The 26,920-nt window shown below is 41.0% G+C and overlaps 1 protein-coding gene across 10 annotated transcripts in view; it reads left to right on the top strand.

Annotated features, from left to right (window-relative positions):
* The window catches only part of LOC124132327 (synaptotagmin-14-like), a 111,677-nt gene that overhangs the window by 41,381 nt on the left and 43,376 nt on the right, over positions 1-26,920 (top strand). For 7 of the 10 annotated variants that reach the window (XM_048403220.1, XM_048403218.1, XM_048403217.1 and 4 more), the window contains 2 exons: positions 10,541-10,702; positions 14,233-14,286. In XM_048403220.1, coding sequence (XP_048259177.1) covers positions 10,541-10,702; positions 14,233-14,286 — 216 coding nt within the window. Of the gene's footprint in view, positions 1-3,390; positions 3,567-10,540; positions 10,703-14,232; positions 14,287-22,487; positions 23,304-26,920 lie in introns of those variants that run through there. The other 3 variants (XM_048403216.1, XM_048403213.1, XM_048403214.1) reach the window with 3 other exon arrangements.

Raw genomic sequence — 26,920 nt, 5'->3', positions numbered from 1 at the left:
CAGGCTCAGGGGGTCAGGCTCAGGTGATCAGGCTCAGGTGGTCAGGCTCAGGTGATCAGGCTCAGGTGGTCAGGCTCAGGTGGTCAGGCTCACGTGGTCAGGCTCAGGTGATCAGGCTCAGGTGATCAGGCTCAGGTGGTCAGGCTCAGGTGGTCAGGCTCACGTGGTCAGGCTCACGTGGTCAGGCTCAGGTGATCAGGCTCAGGTGGTCAGGCTCAGGTGGTCAGGCTCAGGTGGTCAGGCTCACGTGGTCAGGCTCAGGTGGTCAGGCTCAGGTGGTCAGGCTCACGTGGTCAGGCTCAGGTGGTCAGGCTCAGGTGGTCAGGCTCAGGTGGTCAGGCTCACGTGGTCAGGCTCACGTGGTCAGGCTCAGGTGGTCAGGCTCAGGTGGTCAGGCTCAGGTGGTCAGGCTCACTGACTTGGTTGATGCATGTCATAGTATCCCAATTGCGTAGATGAATGCTCGTGACATCAATCCCTGGATTGTCTGGTCCAGACTTGATTATTTACAAACCATTGTCAAACAGGTGAAATAGTTTAGAAATCTCCTCTGATAGTTGAGTAGGCTGAATCGTTTCTTGGATGATCCGAGGAGGCGGCCTTGTCAGCTTTAGTGATTGGATGCATGAAAATATCTGTATTACATTATTTTTGTTTACCTGGTAATAGGTTTAATGGCATCTTCCCAAATCAAGGGAGTTAACGGACTTTAAAAGTCCATTGAATTTGAATCTATTTCAGAATTGTTTTGATGATTGTTTACCAACTTTTGCATATTTCGCTTCAATGTGTCATGCTGTTCGTGCTTCCGGTTTCAGAAATAATAGCTAAAATTGCAAGTATTTTGATTTTTTTTTTGTAAACTGCATTATTTTGCTGTTGAATCGTACAAGTTCCATCCAATCGATGATGTTACAATTCAGATTGTTTCTGTTTATAATTAATTTCATTGAAATTTGCTAATTTTTAGAAATTAAGGAGCTTGAGTGCTTTCCTTTCATCAGCAAACAAAAAATTATGATCGAATATGAAAAATGATAAAATTATAAAGAAAATATCAGACTGCATGCCGCTCAACATGAAGTCAACAATGGCCGTTTCTTAACTCACGATGTTTACTTTTTGAGGTAAATAAACTTCTGAAAGTTTTGATATTTTGCAAACTGAGCATTTAAATATCCTCAAAGCCTACTCGTTAAACAGTCATAGCGAGTTTCATAGGTGCCTGTCGAATGGGTTCGACTGTAGCATTTAGGGTTACTAAACCATTCAAACTACCAGTGGTTATGCCCACTTATAAATATGTGGTATGAGGTCAGAAAATATTTGAATGTAAATATCTTCAATTAAAATTATTTCCATTATTAAAATGACTTCAGCTTATTATATTCTATGATTTTTATATGGGGATCAAATTCACTTTCATCCTTGATCAATGTCAGAAAAATGTCAATAGTTTTGTAACTATTTTCACAATCATTGTCTTGAGACTGACGATGTAAAATAATAGAAAAAAACATGCGTGATCTTAAGGCAAGATGGTTAAGGTTAAAAAACACAGTCAAAAAGCTAACAACGTGACATGTCACTGTAAAACGTTTCCGGCAGTCTGAAGAACTTAATGGTGTTTCTATTGTGGGACATCATAGTGAACCTGAACATTACTCCATCCTTTGCATGAAAGTCAGGATGTTAGAGAAAATGTACCATGCATCTAATGGCTTCAGTGCAGTCAACTGTTTAGGTCATCAAGAGAAAATCCTTGGCTTTTGACTGTTGTGCACAACAATTCCATATACAGTGATCCCTCGCTATTGCGCTCTTCGATAAAGCGCTACCTCGGTTACTACGCGCGGTAACGCATGGCTCCCAAAATTTATGTACACTTTTATTACTGAGAGTTTTACACAGACATAATTGTATTGTTGTTCGTTGTTCATTTGCACATAACGCTTCTCATTGCATAATCAACCGTTTATCGCTGAATGGAGTTCTAATAATCTGTTTGAAAACATAAAAAATGATAAATTGAAATGGAATACGTATTTCAGACATTGTGAAATGTGACACATTTAATAAATGAATGATATTACAGGTAGATCTAGGTCAATAAAAATATATACTATTTTGGCGTGACGTGAGATAAACACATATTGATGATTTGAGATTTGCCGAGCGCGCTCCCCCGCCTCGGCCTCGGTTAAACGGCTCATCGTCTATAACGCCCACCAATTATTTGGACCCCATTGGTAGCGTTGTAGCGAGGGACCACTGTAGATGACAAAATAAATAATGGACTGCCAACATCAATGTATGGAGACTGTTTCCATCTTCCCAAAGCCGCTGCTGCAGCCATGGTCACAAGGAAGGATGAAGGACAGATATGACACCATTGATTTGGAACAAGACAACATGCTTTTTCGTTAATATATCAAACAACCCAAGCAGCTTTAGTGGATGAATGGTTCTACAAACAGTAAGAGCTCTCAGTATCCACGAGGGAGGATAGTTCTTGATATTGCTTTGAAACGTTTGGCCAAACCACAGACTCCATTAAATCAGGAAAAGACTATGTTCCTGAATTTGAAATTTGCAGACAAAAGAGAATTTATCCTTAAGATTGAAGTAACATTCTCAGACAAAAATCAGTTTCCCTAAATTTTCTGGCAATATTTCAAATTTGAGGAACCACCAACAGATTCATTCTCCTATACAAAGACCATCTCGTCAAAATTGTTCAATTGTAGGAACGTTTTGTAGAACGGACTTGGTAGCTCCACTCTATTTGGACAACATGTAGGTCATATAATCACAGGTGACTTCTCTATTGTTTACAGTAACAACCTTCTTCAGTTATTTAAATATGTCAAAAAATATCGTGAAGAGCCTGCTCGTTGGCAAGCCTCGTAGTTTTCCCACTTTAATCAACTTGTGTTGATATGTTTGATATAAAAAGACACGAGGATGAGATTTTATTTATCATCCAACATCATTGAGATTCTCTATTTGTACCATATGTTCCCATGTTTTTTCAAGTGAATAATTGATTGGCCTGTGCATGTGTTTATGATGAGTGCCACCGATATGCTCACCTTTTCACAAACACATGGTATCATCACTGGACTCTGCCCTTACCAGAGGTATCTTATTACAGAAAGCGTTTAGCCACTTATATGTACAGCCACAGCAAACATGGCAGGAATAGAAACTTAAAACTTGATACAATATAAAAAGGAATTCTTGTGGATGAGATCGATGTAAATAAATCTCGCCACTTTCAATTAAAGAATTATGAGCTTCTAATGTCAGTGGGAATAATTGTCCTGAGTAGAAGTTCATTGATAACGGATGTAAAGGTATGCACACTTAGATTGATCATACATGAACACAATGGCCGACGGAAACATCTGGTGACAACGGCTTGCACATACACTGCAGCTTGATGCTTCTGGCAGACATATTACCTGACAGTGGCCATCTGGTGCTTGTCCCTGGAGATAGCAACAGGCAGTAGAGGGCAGACCTGCCAGCGGGGCATTCCACACCCATGGAACTTATCGGAGACAGTAAGCACTGTTCTTGCACCAATGTCCTGATTGTGAACCTTTGGAGAATTCAGGGTTGAACTCTAATTCTTTGGACTTGTTGCCAATTTATTCTTTTGCAGAGTCTTTCGATTCCCAACATGGGTACAATGTGTGAAGCCCAATTCTGGTGTCCCCCGCCGTGATATTGCTGGAATATTGCTAAAAGCGGCGTAAAACCATACTCATTCATTCATTCATTTTGCAGAGTCTACATTATTTGAGAAGTTGTTTTCACTGGATTTTTTCCTTGCGTTCGAATCAATCATGAATGTTTATGAATGTAGGATTTGTGTTTATCGCTGTCCATCTGAAATATGGTGATGTGATTTTAAATATTAATTCACATTTACGTATTGAAGTGTACATGCCTGTTTGACACAAGGTCGTTTGGTCAAAACAAGGTCATGTGTATTCTGTTACGTTTGTTAAACATACGTCTCTGTGTAGTTATTTGAATTTCAATGCGGTTTCTGTGAAGTGTTCTTTTCTGCAACAGGAATAAATTCACCATGGTAACCAGATTATTGATATGATTGAATTCATTGATCTGATTCTCTGGTTGGCTTATATATGACTGTCACATGGCAGGAGTACTGCTGTGCGGCGTAAAACAACAAACACATATTTAAAAAACTGGCTTGAGAACTCAGCTGTAACTGATTTTACTGATATATATATTTGCATATTGGTCTAACAATATGTAAGATGAGATAAGATGGCGCCGTTCTTGTGACTGAACCAAAAGGTTGTTGGTCTGATATTGCTGGTGCGGTTTATTCATCCCCATAAACAGTCAGCATGGTATATTGTTTTGTTTTGTACTCTGATTATTGCCCCTGATGTATTCCATGTCATCATCTCTGAAAACACAGGATTTCAGAAGCAATATTGGCGCTACACTTCGGACACATTCTGCAACCATTTTAGCCATAAAAACATTTATTGGCCATCTAATGAACCTTAATATGTACATAAATGTATATTTTGATATGTTTGTCGGTTATTACTTTTGACATTTTCTATAACCATGTTTTTTATTAATATTGTGTTTGTGCTCACATCTGGGTTGACAGAATTGCTCACCAAACCAATATATTCTAGCGCCTCACAGGCAGCTTGGGTTGTATACTCCCCAGTGAGCTGAAAATGAAAATCGAGTGCTCACTGATCCATTGACTGGGGTAATAATGTAAGCGCCATGAGCACACAAGCTTGTATGGAGTTTGGCGCCATACAAACTTGTATGCTTTTGACCTGAAAGCCATGTGAACGCTAGAAGAATTTTTACATCCACCTCACGTCGGGTACCCATTCCCGGGTGGGTGAACAGAGGCAATTTTGAATTAAGTCACTTGCCCAGGATGACACCACAAGTTTTGTCACTTGTGTTTCAGGTGTATGTACATATTCGTGTGTCCACCATCTGGTCACCTACCATCGGACGAGTGGGTTCTTTTGAGAGCACAGGGTGAATGTACTGTACACTAGGGGTAGTGACAACACTGTAAGGACCTGTGAACATTGTTGGTCATTTTTGGCTCTTTGAGTCTTTCAACACCGCTGCAAGTGGAACGGCCACGACGTCATGAGTCCCTAAACTCCACAGGCCTGTCTGTGTACCAGCCACAAAGCAGCCACTTCCAAATAATACATTGTTTCATGAACCTACCTGTCATATTATTCATATATTTAATCTGTCACTTTTCACAGCCAGAAAATCTGTATTTCATTTGAGTTGATTCGCTGTGCAGAGTTGCGTCCCTTGGCCACGCCAGAAACCTATGATTGTGGGTTCGAATCCCAGTTCGCCCAGATTATGTTTCTAGGTTTGTCAGCACCATACCCGTGCTCGTGGGTTTCACCGAACTGGTAAACATCTGAGCCCTGCATCACTTCGGGCTTTCCTCCCACATTAAGCTGACACGCCGTGATATAACTGGAATAGTGTTAAAAGCGGCGTTAAACCCAACTCACTCACTCACTCACTCACTCACTCACTCACTCACTCATTTCAGTTGATCATATGTTATCATTAGATATAAAATTATGAACTATTTCCCACAATGTCATTGGAAAAAATATAATCTGGGACACGTGCTTAGACAATGGGTCCATTTCAAACATGTCAAAGAGCAATATAAAGATGTTTCAAACAAATCGTAAATAATGAAATAAAGTTATAAATACAAAATTTAAAAATATTTCTGAAAAATGTCAAACTTACATTCAAGTTACTATTTCCATCGTTTGTGCGATTGTGTAATGTAATGATGTTTAATGCCAAAATATGTGGATGAGAAATCTTTGTCACAGGTTGTAACCAAGCACAATATGTCAACAAAGTTTCCATATTTAGGTTGCGGTTTCCTGCTTAAAACGTTCAGAATAACATGATTTAATCAGGGACATTCCTCTTAATCTGAAATATATCATTCAAGAGGACAGTGTCCATTGCTGTAATTTGACTGGCTGCCTTAGATCACGTGCTTGAATTTGAAGTATTGTGACATAAGGATCGTGACTTGTCAAATCACAATCCTTACATTCGATTACAGCAGAAAAGCTTTTTATCAACCAATTTCTATCCAATAAAATCACATGTTACAACTACGAAAGAACTCCTGGTGAGGTTAGTGTAATATTATTGATGTTCAAAGCTTTCTAACAATACCGAACATCGACTGAATCTTGGCACATGTTAGTCATACAAAGCTTTGAAAATGGAGGTATTTCCAGGTAGCCACCATTATCGGTAAATATGTGATGAGAGATAGTATTTAAGATTCTTTTTGTCATCATTTTCTGATTACTTTATCAATGAAATTAAAAATATATGAAAGATAAGTCGATATTTTGAAATATTAAAATTGTCTAAAATTGCCATACTTTTCACTTCCTTGGGGACCCGTGAAGATCCAGGATAGAATAGGTCTTCAGCAACACATACTTGCTGTAAAAGGCGACTATGCTTGTCGTAAGAGGTGACTAACGGGATCGGGTGGTCAGGCTCGCTGACTTGGTTGATGCATGTCATTGTTTCCCAATTGCGTGGATTGGTGCTCATGATGTCAATCACTGGTTGTTCTGGTCCAGACACGATTATTTACAGACCGCTGTCATATAGCTCGAATATTGTGGAGTGTGGCGTTAAACAACAAACAGACACTTCCTTGGTGCTTAATCTGGATGTTATCAATGTGGTAGCTTACTTTTTATTTTAAAAACAAACTTAAATAAGTTGTAAATACTTTATTTAAATAATATGATAAGCATGACTTTCATATTTATAAACAGTATGATTATGCCTTTTAAATGGTGTATGACATGTAGTAGTCAAGATGTTTTACAAGCTGATAATTTCCTTGATAAATGTAGGCTTCATCTATCACCCAGAGTCTCTGGGATCTTGGTGTGATAGTAAAAGCTTCTGTTTGACTGGGGGCGGTCGGGTAGCCTAGTGGTTAAAGCGTTCGCTCGTCACGCCGAAGACCTGGGTTCGATTCCCGACATTGGTACAATGTGTGAAGCCTTTTTCTGGTGCCCCCCGCCGTGATATTGCTGGAATATTGCTAAAAGCGGCGTAAAACCATACTCACTCACTCACTCTCTCTGTTTGACTGGTGTTGAAAGAGTTAAATATCTTCTCTGAAACTGCCAGGCTAAATAAGCTGAAGTTTGACAGGTATGATTTTCCCAATTATGATGAGTTTTTTGGTTCAAATCCTTGCCGCTTGGTGTTTTTGTGAAATAATTGAAAAAATCTGTATGGCATTAGAAACATTCTCCTGAGAAGGTATAGATGGCTCAGAATTGAAAGGAATTTAACTGTTATGTGCTGCAAGAATGTTCTTCAATAGTACATGCATTAAAGCAGATTTAGAAACATTGTTGAAATTTGGTTACTTCATACAAATTAAGGGGAAGGCAACCAGTAAAGGGACCACCACCATTTATGAGGTATCATTAATTCAGAGATTTTTTTGTGTGTGCTATGTGAGTGAAAAAACAATTAATTGACAAGGCACGACATCGTCCGTTTTAAAGCTATTCAGTTAATTTTTTTGTTATTTTGGAGGGATGACATAGATTATACATCCATTCTTAACTCAATACCAACCAACTGGCCCCTTGCCTGGTAGCCAGACCCGTGAAGATCTGAGGTAGAATAGGTCTTCAGCAACCCACGCTTGCCATAAAAGGCGACTATGCTTGTCGTAAGAGGCGACTAATGGGATCGGGTGGTCAGGCTCGCTGACTTGGTTGATGCATGTCATCAATCCCAATTGCGTGGATCGATGTTCATGATATTAATCACTGGTCCAGATTCGATTATTTACAGACTGCCGTCATATAGCTGGACTATTGCTGAATGCGGCGATAAACAATAAACCAACCAACCAACTTGCATCAGCAACAAAACATTAATCTGTGAATCACCCTTGACAATTACTCATCCCTTCAGGTTAAGGTGACACATATTGTACAATGCCCACTCCACACAGTTGTCAAACAAACCACTCCCGATATTTATGATATTGATCATCGTGACATGTTTCTCATAACCTGTGTCATCCGTGAACTCAACAATTATTACTGACAGTATCTGGTGTCATTGGTTCGTGTATGTTATTGATTGTATTGTTAAATGATTGATGTGAGTATGTGTGTGTTGTCATCTGCATGTTGTGAGTTAGCACAGTGTTGAGGTAAACTGGCAATATATGCCAGGTGTGTAGTGTCTTGTTCTGTCAGTGATATATTGCCCCAGTCATTATTGTACTGTGCCACCAGATGTGATACGAGGGTTGGCTGAAAACTTCTGAGCCTAAATTTTGGTTGTGAATTCTTTTTTTCTTACTTTACACTCAGCAATATTCCAGCTATATTACCATAGACTGCAGAGGCACTTGTAGGAAGTATATTTTCCCCTTGTCTCTGTATAATAGATTTACTATAGACTGCAGGGGCACGTGTAGGAAGTATATTTTCCCCTTGACTCTGTATAATAGATTTACTATAGACTGCAGGGGCACTTGTAGGAAGTATATTTTCCCCTTGACTCTGTATAATAGATTTACCATAGACTGCAGGGGCACTTGTAGGAAGTATATTTTCCCCTTGTCTCTGTATTGACAATTTACCATAGACTGCAGGAGCACTTGTAGGAAGTATATTTTCCCCTTGTCTCTGTATTGACAATTTACCATAGACTGCAGGAGCACTTGTAGGAAGTATATTTTCCCCTTGTCTCTGTATTGACAATTTACCATAGACTGCAGGAGCACTTGTAGGAAGTATATTTTCCCCTTGTCTCTGTATTGACAATTTACCATAGACTGCAGGAGCACTTGTAGGAAGTATATTTTCCCCTTGTCTCTGTATTGACAATTTTCCATAGACTTCAGGGGTGCTTGTAGGAACGGGGTTGAAAATTTATGAAAAATGTTACTTGACCAAGGGCAAGTATGACCAACATTCTTACTTGCCAAATGTACTTACCGAAAATTAAGGCAATAAATTCAGAAAAATGTAACATCTACAGAACTGTGAATCAGAGCTACAGTGTTCCCTCACTATTGCGCCCCTCAATATAGTGCTAACTCGGTTATAGCTGGCGGTAATGAATGGTTCCCAAAATTTATGTACATTTTTAGTAAACTCAAGATTTACACTAACACAATGTCTTTTCATTTGAGGGGGCACGGGTGGCCCAGTCGTCTGAGGCGCCGCGATTCGCTGTGCAGAGTTGCGTCCCTTGGCTGGCCAGAAATCTATGATTGTGGGTTCGAATTCCGGTTCGCCCCAATTATGTTTCTAGGTTTGTCAGCACCATACCGGTGCTCGTGGGTTTCACCGAAGTGGTAAACATCTGAGAACTGCATCACTTCGGGCTTTCCTCCCACATTAAGCTGAAACGCCGTGATATAACTGGAATACTGTTAAAAGCGAGGTTAAACCCAACTCACTCACTCACTCTTTTCCTTTTTGCAAAAAGCATGCAACACCAGAAATCACAATCAATATATCCGAAATGAAGTCCTCAATTTAGTCCTATTATCATACTATCTGGTTATAAAAACATGTTCGTTGTATATCTGGACTTATGTTTGTAGAATATTCCATTATTTTATTTGCAATTTCATTCAATATTATTCAGATTAATTTCGGTGAAATTGTGTGTAAAGGGATCACGGTCAGACTATCACTATCGACCCCTTGAAACAAACTTTAGTTGACAGGGTATGGATGTATATATCATAAATGCTATACTTTAACTTGTTAAAAGTCATATTTGTTGTAGTTTGACTAAAGTATTTGCGATTTATAGCGTGTGAGCCTCAACGGTGACTGGTGTATTCAAATAAAATATTTCATCAAAGCTAGGCCTAATGAAGCGTCAGAAGTCGGCACTAAAACTACCTCGCATTAAAAATTCCAAGAAATGTAGTCAACTGTCCGTCATTCAATTTCCAAGAAGCATGTGCCATATATGGAATTGTCACTACGATTTATCAATGAAACAAGCCTAATTGACCTGCCTATCATCGAAGTGTATTAATTCCATTGATTGACTGGTGGAACTGTATGCAGATTAGATTGCCAGTTTGGGACACTAGCAAAATATTAGCCAATGAAATATCTTAACTTGATCACATGATAACATTCTCATGAAACTTGACCCAGTTTATTTTGTGTGGCTTACTTGTCCACAGGCATGCTTGAAAATATATATTTCTTGCCGACAACTAAACCTTACTTGGCACAGGCGTCGGGCAATGGTATTTTTTATCCCCTGAAGAAGAATATTTTCCCCGTGTTTCTTTATTGAACTATGTACCATAGTTAAGTTCCAGGGGTCCTTGTCTGAAGTTTATATATATATTTGAAATAATTTAAACCCATGGTGCAGATTTTGTGGTGCTGTATCTGATGCCAGTTGTTTGTGTCCTCAGTTCCCCTCGAGGCTGTTGCCTTCCTCGGAGCAGTCGGGGCCTTTCTGGTCCTCTTGGTCATCTTCTTCCTCTACCTTAACAAGTCCCTGTGCTTCTCCGAGTGTGGAGGCTTTCCATGCATCGACAAAATACCAAAGAAAGACAAGACTTTCAATAAACTGGGTGAGTATGTCTATCAGTGTGCCTTTTGCAAAACGACAATTAACTTGACATATAAAATCTCAAATGAGAAAAATATATTTCTGTGCCTTGAATTCTACAAATGGTTGATTCCGAAGTGGCTTTATTCAATTTCCTGGATGGAAATGCCAGACCTGTGTGATGAGCTCTTCATCCAATGTAACTGGGCACATATCTGATCTGGAGTTGATCTGACCTTTGTTTAGCACTTAGTGAACTGTTATGCCTCCAATCCATGTCCTGGTATAAGGACGTGGGTTCTCTTTCCCCAGTGGCGGCTCTGGTAGCTGAGTCTGGCTTCCCAGCTTATGATCTCATGACAATAAAGGTAATATTCCCCTACCAATGATCTCTTGACAATTCAGGTAATATTCCCCTACCAATGATCTCTTGACAATTCAGGTAATATTCCCCTACCAATGATCTCTTGACAATTCAGGTAATATTCCCCTGCCAATGATCTCATGACAATTCAGGTAATATTCCCCTGCCAATGATCTCTTGACAATTCAGGTAATATTGCCCTGCCAATGATCTCATGACAATAATGGTAATATTCCCCTACCACTGATCCCATGACAATTCAGGTAAGATTTCCCTGCCAATGATCTCATGACAATAATGGTAATATTCCCCTACCAATGATTTCTTGACAATTCAGGTTGTATTCCCCTACAAATGATCTCATGACAATTCAGGTAATATTCCCCTGCCAATGATCTCATGACAATTCAGGTAATATTCCCCTGCCAATGATCTCTTGACAATTCAGGTAATATTCCCCTACCAATGATCTCATGACAATTCAGGTAATATTTCCCTGCCAATGATCTCATGAAAATTCAGGTAATATTCCCCTACCACTGATCCCATGACAATTCAGGTTATATTTCCCTGCCACTGATCTCATGACAATTCAGGTAATATTCCCCTACCAATGATCTCTTGACAATTCAGGTAATATTCCCCTACCAATGATCGCATGACAATTCAGGTAATATTTCCCTGCCAATGATCTCATGACAATAATGGTAATATTCCCCTACCACTGATCCCATGACAATTCAGGTTATATTTCCCTGCCAATGATCTCATGACAATAATGGTAATATTCCCCTACCAATGATCTCTTGACAATTCAGGTAATGTTTCCTGAATAGGATCTCATGACAATTTCAAAAATATTCCCAGCTTATGATATCATGACAATTCAGGTAATATTCCCCGCCCATGTACTTGTGACTGTGTATGATATTCCGCTTGGCCATGTAACAGTATGGTTTATATCCCCTAGCTGTGCCCTGGCTGGGTGATGGATCTGTGTGTTGCTATGATGCATGGTGATGTCATGCACATCTTCAATTTCAGAACATATTTGCAGACATTTGTTGACTTTCCCTAGTTATTCATGTGCAACTGTCATGTAATGAATTTTCACTTTGATGTGCATGCCGTGTGCGGAGTTGTATTCTGCAGCGTGCACGCTGCTGTAGCCATGGCGTGGCAGCGTTACAGGAATGTTAATGGCAGCCCAGTATAGAATGCAGGAATGGTTATAGAAATCACTCACTACACTATTTATTCAGCCTTCATGGATTCAGGGTTGGTGATAACACTGCTTCAGAAAGGCTGCTGCTTCAGCTCTATAGTCTTCAGCATCCCATATGCTTGCCGTAAAAGGCAACCATGCTTGTTGTAAGAGATGACTAACCCCAAAATGTTTGAAATTCTCTAAGGATACTTTCAACATTAAAAAAAACCAAACTGGTCCTGGCCAGCAGGCTTGTGCTGATTTCTATCCTTGGAACAGGATCGGGTGGTCAGGCTCACTGACTTGGTTATTGCATGTCATCGTATCCCAATTGCGTGGAACGATGCTCATGATGTCAATCACTGGATTATCTGGTTCAGACTTAATTATTTACAGTCCGCCATCATATAGCATCTCCCTTTGTCCTCCAAACCAGATGAAGGGATGAACCAAAGACTTAAGGAAGAGTCTTAGCGCAATGATAGGATTCAGTGTTGTTAACAAAAATAATTTATTATATTGAAAAATCTTTGAGAATCTTTATGCATCGTCTTGTCAGAAAGCAACATGCTCAGAGAGCTGATATATTGGAGCTATCATCTTAGGCGCTATATGAGATTGCCTTGTGGAATGGAGCCCAGGCTCCTGTTCCACAAAGCGATCTTAGCGCTAAGACGATCTTAACTCCCATACTTGAACATGGGCTTACGACAATCACAGCGCTAAGATCGTTTTGTGGAACAGGGCCCTGAGGACTAGTCCAAGCAACCACACACACACATGCTTTATAATATACGTGAAATAATATTGAACACAACGTTAAATTCCATTTGACCTCGTCTCCATGCTTTTCCAGTGTGTTGCTTGTAGTGTTCATTCCGGTAATAGCAGCATTGACTGTAGGAAAGTGCAGGAGGGAGGTTAGTCATGATGAACAGGGCTTTGTTCCACAAAGCGATCTTAGCGCTAAGACGATCGTAACTCCCATTCTTTATCACTGACATACGACAATCGTAGCGCTAAGATCACTTTGTGGAACTGGGCCTAGGCTGGGTGATTGTGTACTTGGCAATGTAAACACTTTGTCTCCGACAGCGTCAGTCCTACTCTTCCTGAATTAAAGCCTTCACAGAGCAGCTGGCTTCTTGTTGTATTTACCAAATTTGTATTGATTTGTGTTCAGAGAAAGCCGAGCATGTAACACAATGTTATTACAATGAGTTAAATGTCACCGAATCGTGAAGGGAGATAATCAGGGAGTTATGAAAGTTTGATGTTTGACACTGCCACATCATCGGTGATCCTAGTTACTGTATGAAAGTTTTATGTTTGACACTGCCACATCATCGGTGATCCTAGTTACTGTATGAAAGTTTGATGTTTGACACTGCCACATCATCGGTGATCCTAGTTACTGTATGAAAGTGTGATGTTTGACACTGCCACATCATCAGTGATCCTAGTTACTGTATGAAAGCTTGATGTTTGACACTGCCACATCATCGGTGATCCTAGTTACTGTATGAAAGCTTGATGTTTGACACTGCCACATCATCGGTGATCCTAGTTACTGTATAAAAGTTTTATGTTTGACACTGCCACATCATGTGTGATCCTAGTTACTGTATGAAAGTTTTATGTTTGACACTGCCACATCATCGGTGATCCTATTTACTGTATGAAAGCTTGATGTTTGACACTGCTACATCATCGGTGATACTAGTTTCTCGATGAAAGCTTGATGTTTGACACTGCCACATAGTGAGTGTTGCTAGTTTATGAAGTTTGATATTTGACACTGCCACATAGTGGGTGTTGCTAGTTTATTAAGTTTGATATTTGACACTGCCACATAGTGGGTGTTGCTAGTTTATGAAGTTTTATATTTGACACTGCCACAAAGTGGGTGTTGCTAGTTTATGAAGTTTGATATTTGACACTGCCTCATCGTGGGTGACGATAGTGTTGCTACTGCTCCCAGATCACAAGGAAATGCCGACAGGACTCGGGCTGACAGACAAGGAGAAGGCTCAAGGTGAGAGAGCAAGAGGCCTTCACCTCTCTAGCATGTTCCCAGCCATGGGTGATGGACGGGTTGACTTTGACATGCGTCAACTATTTACTCTCTTCTTCTATTTCTCCCTGACTCTTGTCAAACTCCTCACTCCTCATGGAGCTGATGTATTGGTTCAAACAGGACTTCATATCTTACTAGCATGTTCGTAGCAGATCTGACTGCATCCGGAGAGAAGTTGCATGACCTTATTTTCAGGATTTATAATCTACTTTACTCTTGTACATAGTCATCTGCTGCATGGTCTGCCCTGTTTACAGTTGTGTTCTTGTAAACATGTTCAGAAACAATGAACAATGTCTGACACTGATGAGTTGTTGACTCTTCCTGTACTCATGTTTGATATATTTTTCACTGGGCTTCAAGTGGGATTTTTTTAAAGGTTTTATTTATCGTCACGTGTCCGATAGAGCAGGTCATTTGGGTCATACAGCACTGAAGTACACACACTGCAGACTCCCCTGTACTGTGGAGGGGCGGGCGGGTAGCCTAGTGGCTAAAGCGTTCGCTCATCATGCCGAAGACCCACATGGCTACAATGTGTAAAGCCCATTTCTGGTGCTGGAATATTGCTAAAAGCGGCATAAAACCATACTCACTCAATGTACTGTGGGTGTGTGGACGATGTACACACAGTCTCCCCGTACTGTGTGAATGTGTACACACAGACTTGCCTGTACTGTGTGAACATGTACACACAGACTCGCCTGTACTGTGGACGATGTACACACAGACTCGCCTGTACTGTGGATGATGTACACACAGACTCGCCTGTACTGTGGATGATGTACACACACTCGCCTGTACTGTGGACGATGTACACACCGTCTCTCCGTACTGTGTGAACGTGTACACACAGACTCGCCTGTACTGTGGACGATGTACACACAGACTCGTCTGTACTGTGGATGATGTACACACAGACTCGCCTGTACTGTGGACGATGTACACACCGTCTCTCCGTACTGTGTGAACGTGTACACACAGACTCGCCTGTACTGTGTGAACGTGTACACACAGACTCGCCTGTACTGTGGACGATGTACACACAGTCTCCCCGTACTGTGTGAACGTGTACACACAGACTCGCCTGTACTGTGTGAACGTGTACACACAGACTCGCCTGTACTGTGGACGATGTACACACAGTCTCCCCGTACTGTGTGAACGTGTACACACAGACTCGCCTGTACTGTGTGAACATGTACACACAGACTCGCCTGTACTGTGTGAACATGTACACACAGTCTCTCCGTACTGTGTGAATGTGTACACACAGACTCGCCTGTACTGTGTGAACATGTACACACAGACTCGCCTGTACTGTGTGAACGTGTACACACAGACTCGCCTGTACTGTGTGAACGTGTACACACAGACTCGCCTGTACTGTGGACGATGTACACACAGTCTCCCCGTACTGTGTGAACGTGTACACACAGACTCGCCTGTACTGTGGACGATGTACATGCAGACTCGCCTGTACTGTGGACAATGTACACACAGACTCGCCTGTACTGTGGACGATGTACACACAGACTCGCCTGTACTGTGGACAATGTACACACAGACTCCCCTGTACTGTGGACGATGTACACACAGACTCGCCTGTACTGTGGACGATGTACACACAGACTCGCCTGTACTGTGGACAATGTACACACAGACTCGCCTGTACTGTGGACAATGTACATGCAGACATTAATGTGCATGGATCAAAGAAAACCTGTTATAAATCATGAACCACAACCTGTTTGAATACACACCTGGTATGTCAACCTGTATGCAACTGCTTCAAAGTGTACAACAAACAGTGTCACATCTAGTACATATTTTTACTTGTAACATGTCTGACATGGATTGTTACAATGTCAACATTGTATAGAATGTAGTGATTATCCAAGGTAATCCAAGGTAATGACTGTTGATCTTTGAGAGAGAACGTGCAGACATCACTGATGTTGTAGGCCCGTGAAGATCCTGGGTAGAATAGGTCTTCAGCAACCCATGCTTGCCGTAAAAGGCGACTATGCTTGTCGTAAGAGGCGACTAACGGGATCGGGTGGTCAGGCTCGCTGACATGGTTGATGCATGTCATCGATCCCGATTGCGTGGATCGATGCTCATGAAATCAATCACTGGATTGTCTGGCCCAGACTTGATTATTTACAGACCGCCATCATATAGCTGGAATATTACTGAGTGCGGCTTTAAACAACAAACCAACCAACCAACCTCCCTGTATACTCCTTGGTTATGGGCTTTGTGATGTATTTTGCAGGGTTTCTTAGGAAATATACTCTGGTTTGTGCAATACTCTGAGGAGGTTATAACCGAGGAATTCATGCGCTTCAGTATTATCTCGTAATCTCATAATATGCATCTGCCTTTAGAAGGTGCTTCTGGGTGTTGATGGTATGGCTGTGAGTTGGTAAAGGTGAAGCACGCGAACTATTCTACCCAAACCCAACACATTAAACATGAAGTATTTGTGATATTATTTGTGCAAATAGTTTAAATAATACATATAATTAATTATCTTAATCAAGTACAATTCGTTAAAGTTACATGTGTAAACTCCCTGTGGTGTTCCAGGTTAGAATTGGTCTCCAGCAACTTATGCTGGTCGTAAAAGGCGACCAAATGAATCGGGTGGTCAGACTTGCTGACTTGGTTGATAGCGTGTCATTGTTTACATTATCAATCACCCGGTTGTCCGATTCAGACCTGATTATTTACAGGTCGATGTCATATAGCTGAAGGGGCAGTCGGGTAGCCTAGTGGTTAAAGCGTTCGCTCGTCACGCCGAAGACCCGGGGTTCGATTCCCGACATGGGTACAATGTGTGAAGCCCATTTCTGGTGTCCCCCGCCGTGATATTGCTGGAATATTGCTAAAAGCGGCGTAAAACCATACTCATTCACTCACTCATATAGCTGGAGAACCGTGAATATCCTGGGTTAGAATAGGTCTTCAGCAACCCATGCTTGTCATAAGAGGCGACTAACGGGATCGGGTGGTCAGGCTCTCTGACTTGGTTGATGCATGCATCGTATTCCAATTGTGTAAATCGATGCTCGTGATGTCAATCACTGGATTGTGTGGTCCAGGCTCGATTATTTACAGACCGCCATCATACAGCTGAAATATTGCTGAGTGCAGCCTTAAACAACAAACAAACATAGAGCTGGAATATTGCTGAGTGCAGCGTTAAACAACAAACAAACAAACATATAGCTGGAATATTGCTGAGTGGGCATTAAACAACAAACAAAACATGTAAAGTTATATTAATAAATTACAATTTCACAACCATTTTGGGAGAAGCAATGGCTCTGAAGTATTTAGTGTGTGGTATAATGCTGAAGTATTTGTGGTCTTCCAGCCTCCAGCAGACAATGACAGGCCAGATCCCTTGGGGAGAATAAAACTCTACCCAGTTGTCCGCTTGTCAGTGTTCAATATCTGAGTGCACCAAGACTTCTCTGTAGCCTCTTACACAGCAGTTAACTTGAGTGGAATGTGTGGTTCCTTGCCTCCCTGCTTCGATGACGGTAGTTCCACCTCTTATATGGAAGAGGAGGATGTGTGCAGTATTTCAGGGGATGTCACACGGGTTAGGTGGCATGGTCGACAAAGCTGTAGGGAACCATATACAGCTTGTACTGGATAAATGTTCCTATCCTTGCTGTAGTCCAAAGTTCAAACTTGTTTCGTTTTTAGACTCTCAATATTAATTATTGCTTTAGTTCACAGTGAAGTCATCAGCTGAAATTATATATGATACTAAATTGTATGAAAATGCATCTCAAGATAAATGAATACGAATGATGAATTATTTTGTTTTTCTTGTTGCTCACTTGGGTTCTTTTCTCAACCACACGCTTATGGCAGATGTCGGAAACTTCGTACCTGATATAACTCCTATATATCCCTGGAGAATTTTCCTGACATATGATTGGTTGACATTGAAGGTCAAGGTCACTTGGGCTGAACTTGGCTTGTATAAACAGTAACATGAGTGTTTGTCGTTCAATGATCGAAACATGGTGTTTGGATTGTTTTCTAGGGTAGCTAAGGGCTCATTTGGAAAAGATTATTGATGACCTCTGATGAAGGTCAAGGTCACCAAAAACCTTATTGTCATAACATGGAATATCACATTCGCCGTTTTAAGCACCCTCCTCCAATAGATCCAACAGACAGACTTTTTCACCAACAATCTACAATTAATTTTTGTAAGCACACAGGACACACTACCAAGTCTGAAATTCTGTCCATATGTTCTTGCATGTATATACATATGTTGCACAAAATACATTTTGTTTTGACATACACCATTTAATCACGTTATCACAGTGTTTCTGTGTTCATTACTGCCATCATAATTATAAATTTTTCGGTGAATTCACGTGATAATCTATTGGCAGGTGACACAAACTCACTGAATGCTGTCATGTAGCTGGAAGTTGCTGAGTGCTACGTTTAACAACAAATGAACTAAATGTTACAAAATCAACATTTTGTTAAAGTGAGTCATGTCATAGGCATTCCTCCTTCACAAACAGACTGCTTCACCATGGTTTAACATCATACTATTATGAAGACCTGATCACAAATGCACAACCAATTACACAGTACAACAGCTTCAAAGCAATATGAAAGCAAGAAAAGTAATATTCTTTTACAACAGTCTCTATGCAAAAAAGAAAGAAAATATGTTAATATATTTCTGCTGATGTCTTTTGTGATATTGAAATAACATTATTTTAGCATTTAGTTTCAGAACTCTCTCACTGTTATTGATTTGTTTACTGGAATATAAAAAAGTAGGCTGTTGCCAGACAATTTGTGCGCTGTCGTGGTCATGCATAACTGACATATTATTCAGGATATTTGGTGCCATGCAGTCCCCCCAGAACTGACTACATTGATTAATTTGACCATCTCTAAGGGCAGCTTATTTTTCCTTAGTTTTAAAATGGCGCCAGGAGAGGATATGAGTTCTGCTTCTCTGAACATTCAATTATATCTGTGCCAGTGTGTAGAAAGTGGAGCATGCCTTGTGACTAGAACTGTTGACTTTCATTTGGCGCCAGATCCTGTGAAGGATCAGTGTGTTTTGTACCAATTGAACATGTTATAAAAGATATGCTTTTCTGTAAAATGAATCCAAAACATGACAGCACTGTTACTCAAACACTAATAAAACAAATAATTATAAGGTTATAAATAATTCTTTGGAATAAATGTATAATTACCTAATGTTTTAGAGATTCCTTATGAACTGTTAAATATTATTTCCCATCTCTTAGGACTTAGAAACCGATTTAGCATCAGCCGAGTGTGATGACTACAACCCACGATGAAGACTTGACCAGCTTTGCTGAATGTGATGAATTCTGTACCGACAATCCTGAATGTGATGAATACAATACCCACAGTGCTGAATGTGATGAAGTCTGTACCCACAGTGCTGAATGTGATGAAGTCTGTACCCACAGTGCTGAATGTGATGAATACAATACCCACAGTGCTGAATGTGATGAATGCTGTACCAACAATGCTGAATTTGATGAATATTGTACCCACAGTGCTGAATGTGATGAATGCTGTACCCACAATGCTGAATTTGATGAATATTGTACCCACAATGCTGAATGTGATGAATATTGTACCCACAGTGCTGAATGTGATGAATGCTGTACCCACAATGCTGAATGTGATGAATGCTGTACCCACAATGCTGAATTTGATGAATATTGTACCCACAGTGCTGAATGTGATGAATGCTGTACCCACAGTGCTGAATGTGATGAATGCTGTACCAACAATGCTGAATTTGATGAATATTGTACCCACAATGCTGAATGTGATGAATGCTGTACCCACAGTGCTGAATGTGATGAATATTGTACCCACAGTGCTGAATGTGATGAATATTGTACCCACAGTGCTGAATGTGATGAATATTGTACCCACAGTGCTGAATGTGATGAATACAATACCCACAGTGCTGAATGTGATGAATGCTTTACCCACAATGCTGAATGTGATGAATATTGTACCCACAGTGCTGAATGTGATGAATGCTGTACCCACAATGCTGAATGTGATGAATATTGTTCCCACAATGCTGAATGTGATGAATGCTGTACCCACAATGCTGAATGTGACGAATGCTGTACCCACAGTGCTGAATATGATGAATGCTGTACCACAATCCTGAATGTGATGAATATTGTACCCACAATGCTGAATGTGATGAATGCTGTACCCACAATGCTGAATGTGATGAATGCTGTACCACAGTGCTGAATATGATGAATATTGTACCCACAATGCTGAATGTGACGAATGCTGTACTGACAAAGCTGAATGTGATGAATGCTGTACCGACAATGCTGAATGTGATAATGCTGTACCACAATGCTGAATGTGATGAATACAATACCCACAATGCTGAATGTGATGAATGCTGTACCCACAATGCTGAATGTGATGAATACAATACCCACAATGCTGAATGTGATGAATGCTGTACCCACAATGCTGAATGTGATGAATACTGTCCTGTATTACATACAGCTGTGCTATGTGAATGATAATTATTCATCCTGTCAGTAGGGGCACAAGGGCACAGGGGGTTCAGTCATCCTTTGTGCCGCAATATGTTGTGCAGAGCGTCCACCCGAAGTTTTATCAACAACTGCGTCATACCAAAAGACGTTAAAAGATGGTACTTGTTGTTACCCTGCCTGGCACTTGGCATTAAGGGGCTAAAACAAGGACTGGTCATCTCAGAATCAGTATACTGTGTCTGAGAGGGGTATTCATGTTACATCTGCACTGGTATCTCAGTGGACGAGCACTATAAATCAGCATCAGTCCGGACTAGTACAAGCAGCCACACACACCTGCATGCACCACGCCTCCAACATTAAGCTGACTACACCAGGATATCAATTAAATACTGTGTACGCTGTGTTAAACCCTGGGTCTGTCAACTGATGGTCTGTGTGAAAGTTGCATAATTAACTCAGCGTCAGAAGAACACAAGGGTACTGCTGTCCGGTAAGGCTGTCTCAAACAAAGCTGTTGATATCAATTATTGATAAGAATTAGCTGGTTCTAGCAGCATGTATGGATTGACTTGGGAGTAGCAGTGTAAGAATCTAATTGCTATCGCCTTACAATGAGTGATGTGTGAGCAATAGATCTTTAAGTAGACTGCCCAGTCCTCTTGCATCACCCGCTGAACACAGCTATGGAAACGGTGTACCTACGAGATCATCGCTGTTGCCAAAGAATTGCAGAAGTTCTGCCGTTCTGTTGCCATTTTAAGCTGCTGTAGCGTTTCACAAGGCATGACAGAGGTCATGAGTAAATATTGATCAATCAATAATATTGCTGTCTTAAGGAGGTCAAGGAGTTTTGAGCTCCTGTGTTTTTTAGCCTACGTAAACCGTGCCTTTAGTCACATACCTAAACACCTCTGCCTAAAACTGATTTGTCGAGAATATCTCTTCTTGAGATAGTGAATCAAGTCCTTGGATATACAGTTGAACCTCATTGTCTTGAACACAGAGGACCATGATATCTGATATATCCGATATATATATGAGACATAGACATCCAGGCAGATGAAGTAACAGTATTATAGATCAATAGCAATATGATTTCCCACAAATCTAATTATGTACACAACACAACAAAATTCTATTGTAGTCAAAATTGGGAATGAGTCCAAGTTTCAAGACAGCACTTTGTATTTATATCTCGAACTTGAAGTAAGAAGACAAATTTATATGCATTGGTGTAGGGAGGTGGTTGGGACCCGTGAAAAGTTCGTGATATTGGAACATTTGGGATAACAGTGTTTTGACTGTATTACAATTCTGAGATTTGACCTTAAATATTAGAAGCAGTTTTTGAGATGACATTTCCAACTAATTGAATTACAGTTATGTAGCTGGAATATTACTGAATGCGGTGTTATACAACAAACAAACAAACTAATTGAATTAAGGATGGCCATATTTGCTTGTATCATTGATTTATTTGCTTCCGCAACTCACTGATGAGAATTCTAGTGTGTCACAATTCACCTGCTGTGATCAGTGTGTAGATGGGATTGCCTCCCTTGGCAAATCAATATCGCCCAGTGTTTACAGGTCGTTTAGCAGACCATGCGATAGCTTAAGTCTAGTTTGTGTAGCTGGTTTGTGACATGGAGAGGTGGAATGCAAGGATGCAGGGTCTTTTTTAGACAATGCTGCATTGCCAGTGGTGTCACACCTAGAACAACGAAGGATCCCAGTTTTTCTGATGGACGCATGCTGGACAAGGATAAACCTTTCTGTCAAAGTTTTCCTTTGGAGATGATAAGAGTGCATCCATGTAATGGACCTCTTGGTATGTGGTGTTGATGTGAGAGGATTACACGTTATGTTCCTTGCTGGCTGTTCCACACTGGAGTTCTGCCATTGATTCATGGTTTGGATTGAGGGAGAAATTTTACATTCCAGTCTTCAGGGATTACCATATATTGCCTGTGTGTGCTGCAACCATTGCCAACGAAGCAGCTTCTTGTGAATGGCACTGCCTGCCACTCAGGAATAGCGGAAGTATTGATACGAGATGTTTCTCGTGTAGGATGTAGTACTGGAGGAGGGTTATAGCTGTGGTGTCGATGTTCGGTAATAAACTCTCGGGATTCGACTTCTCGACAAAAAGTTTGCTGGCCCTGTGCTGTGGGTTCAGTCAGAAGTCCCCCACCGAGCCCAAGTCCCAACAAGCCAGGGGATATGACAGCAGTTGTGACGAAACTGACTGTATCACTCATGGGCTAAAGAAATCTACCTCCGGCCTGAGTGACCACTCGGCCAGCACAGCTAAAGGGTCAGACGAGAGGAAGAAGAAAGCAGCGGCCAAACGGAGGAAGAAAGATGAGAACACAGACTCCGTTGTAGTCAATGGTTTGTATTGTATTGCAATTTGGGCGGGTGATGGACCTATCAGAGCACGACTGTCTCATTCCATATCTGTTACTCTGGGTTACTCTGCTTTGTAGGAAGCATGTTAACAAATACCATACCCTCAACCATAGCATGCTCTTCATTCAGGATATATGTATTTAATCTTTTTTTTCACAAATGGCCTTGTGACAACCTACAGAGCATACAGCTCTGGTATATATATTTTCTGTTCAACCCCCCCACATCAGGTGGTGTCCATGCTGTCGAGGAAATGATACCTTATATCATTTCACTTGTACAAGCTGTAGATTTGTGGAAATGTCAAAGCAGTATGTTCCTCGAATGTCCAAGTAACGGTGAAATTAAATACTCTCAGCTCGAGGCATTGATTTGGAGCTGAAAATAAAAATACTTATTGTCTGCTTTTAACTGTGATGACGTTAAGATCTGACTCATTGACTCCGTCATCAAAACCTGGAGTTAATTTTAATTATTTTTTGTGTGTTAATTTTAATTTTTTAGAAAACTATGCTGTTCGATCTGCTAAACATTTATGTCTACCCAACCATACATTATACACTTGAAACACTTGACCAGCTCGGTGGTGTAGTGGATAGAGTGTCAGTGTTCGATCCATGGCCGCATCGTACAAAAAGGTTTTCAGAGATGGCACTTGTTGTTTCCCTGCCTGCTGCACATCATTAAGGGGATAAAACTGGGACTGGTTGACTTGCAGTCAGTATAATATGTGTAAGTGAAAGTGCTGTACAACCAGCAGTAGTATGGACGAGGACAAGATGTGACGTGACACCCTGTTCCATCTCATCTCACATAAGACACTTCTTGTATACCCCAAACAACTCGGTTATATGTCTACATTCACTGGCCAACTTGTTCCATCCCATATATCACTGAGTTTCATTATTACTCCCCACCATGAAGTGGAAGGGGGATATTTGAATGGGTGCTGTCTGTCCGTCACGTTTCGTTTCTGGAACAGAACTAAAAAAACATGAGATCTATCTTAACCAAACTTGGCACATAGGTAGGTCTGGTGGTGAACTGGGGCATTTTGATAATTTGGGATTTTTGAAAATGTGTTTTTTTAGTTTCCATGGCAACAACTTTGACTAAGATTGAAAAGGGCGCTAGCAGATCTTGAAAACTGTACAATATGTTTTCACCAAACTTGGCACATAGATAGGTCTAGTGGTAAACTTGCACCTTTTGACAGTTTGGGATTTTTTTAAACTTTATATTTTGAATTTCCATGGCAATGACTTTGACTCAGACTGAATATGGTGGTACTGCTCGATTCCAGAGCAGATCTTGAAAAACAGAATTCCGATCTGATTTTAAACATGAAATGTCATTTTGGGCCATAATATTTCTGGATGTATCATTATGAAACTTAATATATAGTATGTGAAGTGCATGGCAACAAATTGAAACAGGCCTAGATTGTCAACGGACGTCGGCCAGCAGTTTTGCCAATTTGTCAGTTAACCAGTGGCTGGTTAAAGGCATTTGTTCTGCTGTCGATTCAAGGGCTAGGGACCTGCAACACTTCAAAGACTTGGATCTTTTTTGTGACAGACTACTGAAAAGAGACATGCTCGTGTGAGCTTTGCACTTTTAACATGATGTGAACTGTCTTCTCTGAGACTACTTGACTGATGAAGCGCAAGTGGTTCCTTTTATGGAAAACCCTCTGTTCAAATCAGTGTGAATTTTTAAGTTTTTATTTCTTCAAATATCAAAATAAATTTTTAAAAAAGTTTATAAATGTTATTGTTAAGAACCACAGTTCACAGGGCTTAACCTTTGTGTGAATGTAATGACTACAATAAGCCATCAAAGTCATGTTTCTTCAAGGCATCAATATTTTATACTGAAAACGATGTTGCATAAGTCAATTTTTTTCTTTCCCCAAAATCTTTTGCACTGATTTACTCTGGAAGTAATAAAACAAAATAAAGTTGAAGTGTCATAAAAATTATTTCTTCATAAATCATGGTGAGCTACAGAGCCTTGTGGTTCGATATCTATTAATTACCGAAGGTGAAGTTGATGCACCTGATCTGCTAATTCAATGAGATATGGTCTGTGTATTAGTTTGAACACACCAGTTAAGCCTTGGAACTAGTGTTACATAGTACATCTTAAACTAAATTCAAGTCTATGATGCTCGAGACTTGAAGGAGGTGGTGTCCATGACGAGGTCCTGATGGCTTCCACATTGTTATTTCTGCACTGCTTCATATGCATCAATAATATATGTTTGTTTTGATTAGATCCATTGTGAGGTGGGCTTATACCTTGTTTGTGAGATGATTTATTCACTAGCTAATGAGCTACATGTCCTGTGTCCTGGCCTGTCTGTCTGTCCAGTGTCATGGCATGTCTGAACTGTGTCATGACCTGTCTGTCCTGTATCATGGCCTGTCTGTCCTGTGTCATGGCCTGTCTGTCCTGTGTCATGACCTGTCTGTCCTGTGTCATGACCTGTCTGTCCTGTGTCATGACCTGTCTGTCTGTCCTGTCTGTCTGTCCTGTGTCATGGCCTGTCTGTCTGAACTGTGTCATGGCCTGTCTGTCCTGTTTCATGGCCTGTCTGTCTGAACTGTGTCATGGCCTGTCTGTCCTGTTTCATGGCCTGTCTGTCCTGTGTCATGACCTGTCTGTTCTGTGTCATGACCTGCCTGTCCTGTGTCATGACCTGCCTGTCCTGTGTCATGACCTGTCTGTCCTGTGTCATGGCCTGTCTGAACTGTGTCATGACCTGTCTGTCTGTCCTGTGTCATGGCCTGTCTGTCTGAACTGTGTCATGGCCTGTCTGTCCTGTGTCATGGCCTGTCTGTCCTGTGTCATGACCTGTCTGTCCTGTGTCATGACCTGCCTGTCCTGTGTCATGACCTGCCTGTCCTGTGTCATGACCTGTCTGAACTGTGTCATGACCTGTCTGTCTGTCCTGTCTGTCTGTCCTGTGTCATGACCTGTCTGAACTGTGTCATGGCCTGTCTGTCCTGTGTCATGACCTGTCTGTCCTGTGTCATGGCCTGTCTGAACTGTGTCATGGCCTGTCTGTCCTGTATCATGGCATGTCTGAACTGTGTCATGGCCTGTCTGTCTGTCCTGTGTCATGGCATGTCTGAACTGTGTCATGGCCTGTCTGTCCTTTATCATGACCTGTCTGTCCTGTGACATGGCATGTCTGTCCTGTGTCATGGCGTGTCTGCTCTGTGTCATGGCCTGTCTGAACTGTGTCATGGCCTTTCTGTCTGTCCTGTGTCATGGCCTGTCTGAACTGTGTCATGGCCTGTCTGAACTGTGTCATGACCTGTCTGAACTGTGTCATGGCCTTTCTAAACTGTACCCAGCTGTATCTGATCTGCATCATTCAGCCCCTGTCTGTCCTGTGTCATGGCCTGTCTGAACTGTATCATGGCCTGTCTGAACTGTACCCGGCCATATCTGATCTGCATCATTCAGCCCCTGTCTGTCCTGTGTCATGGCCTGTCTGTCCTGTCATGACCTGTCTGTCCTGTGTCATGGCCTGTCTGAACTGTGTCATGGCCTGTCTGAACTGTGTCATGGCCTGTCTAAACTGTACCCAG

Source organism: Haliotis rufescens, unplaced genomic scaffold, assembly GCF_023055435.1.
Source record: "Haliotis rufescens isolate VD_foot unplaced genomic scaffold, xgHalRufe1.0.p SCAF_3, whole genome shotgun sequence".
Lineage (NCBI taxonomy): Eukaryota > Metazoa > Mollusca > Gastropoda > Lepetellida > Haliotidae > Haliotis > Haliotis rufescens.
The sequence above is the reverse complement of the archived record's forward strand: the minus strand, read 5'-3'. Positions and strand labels throughout refer to the sequence as shown.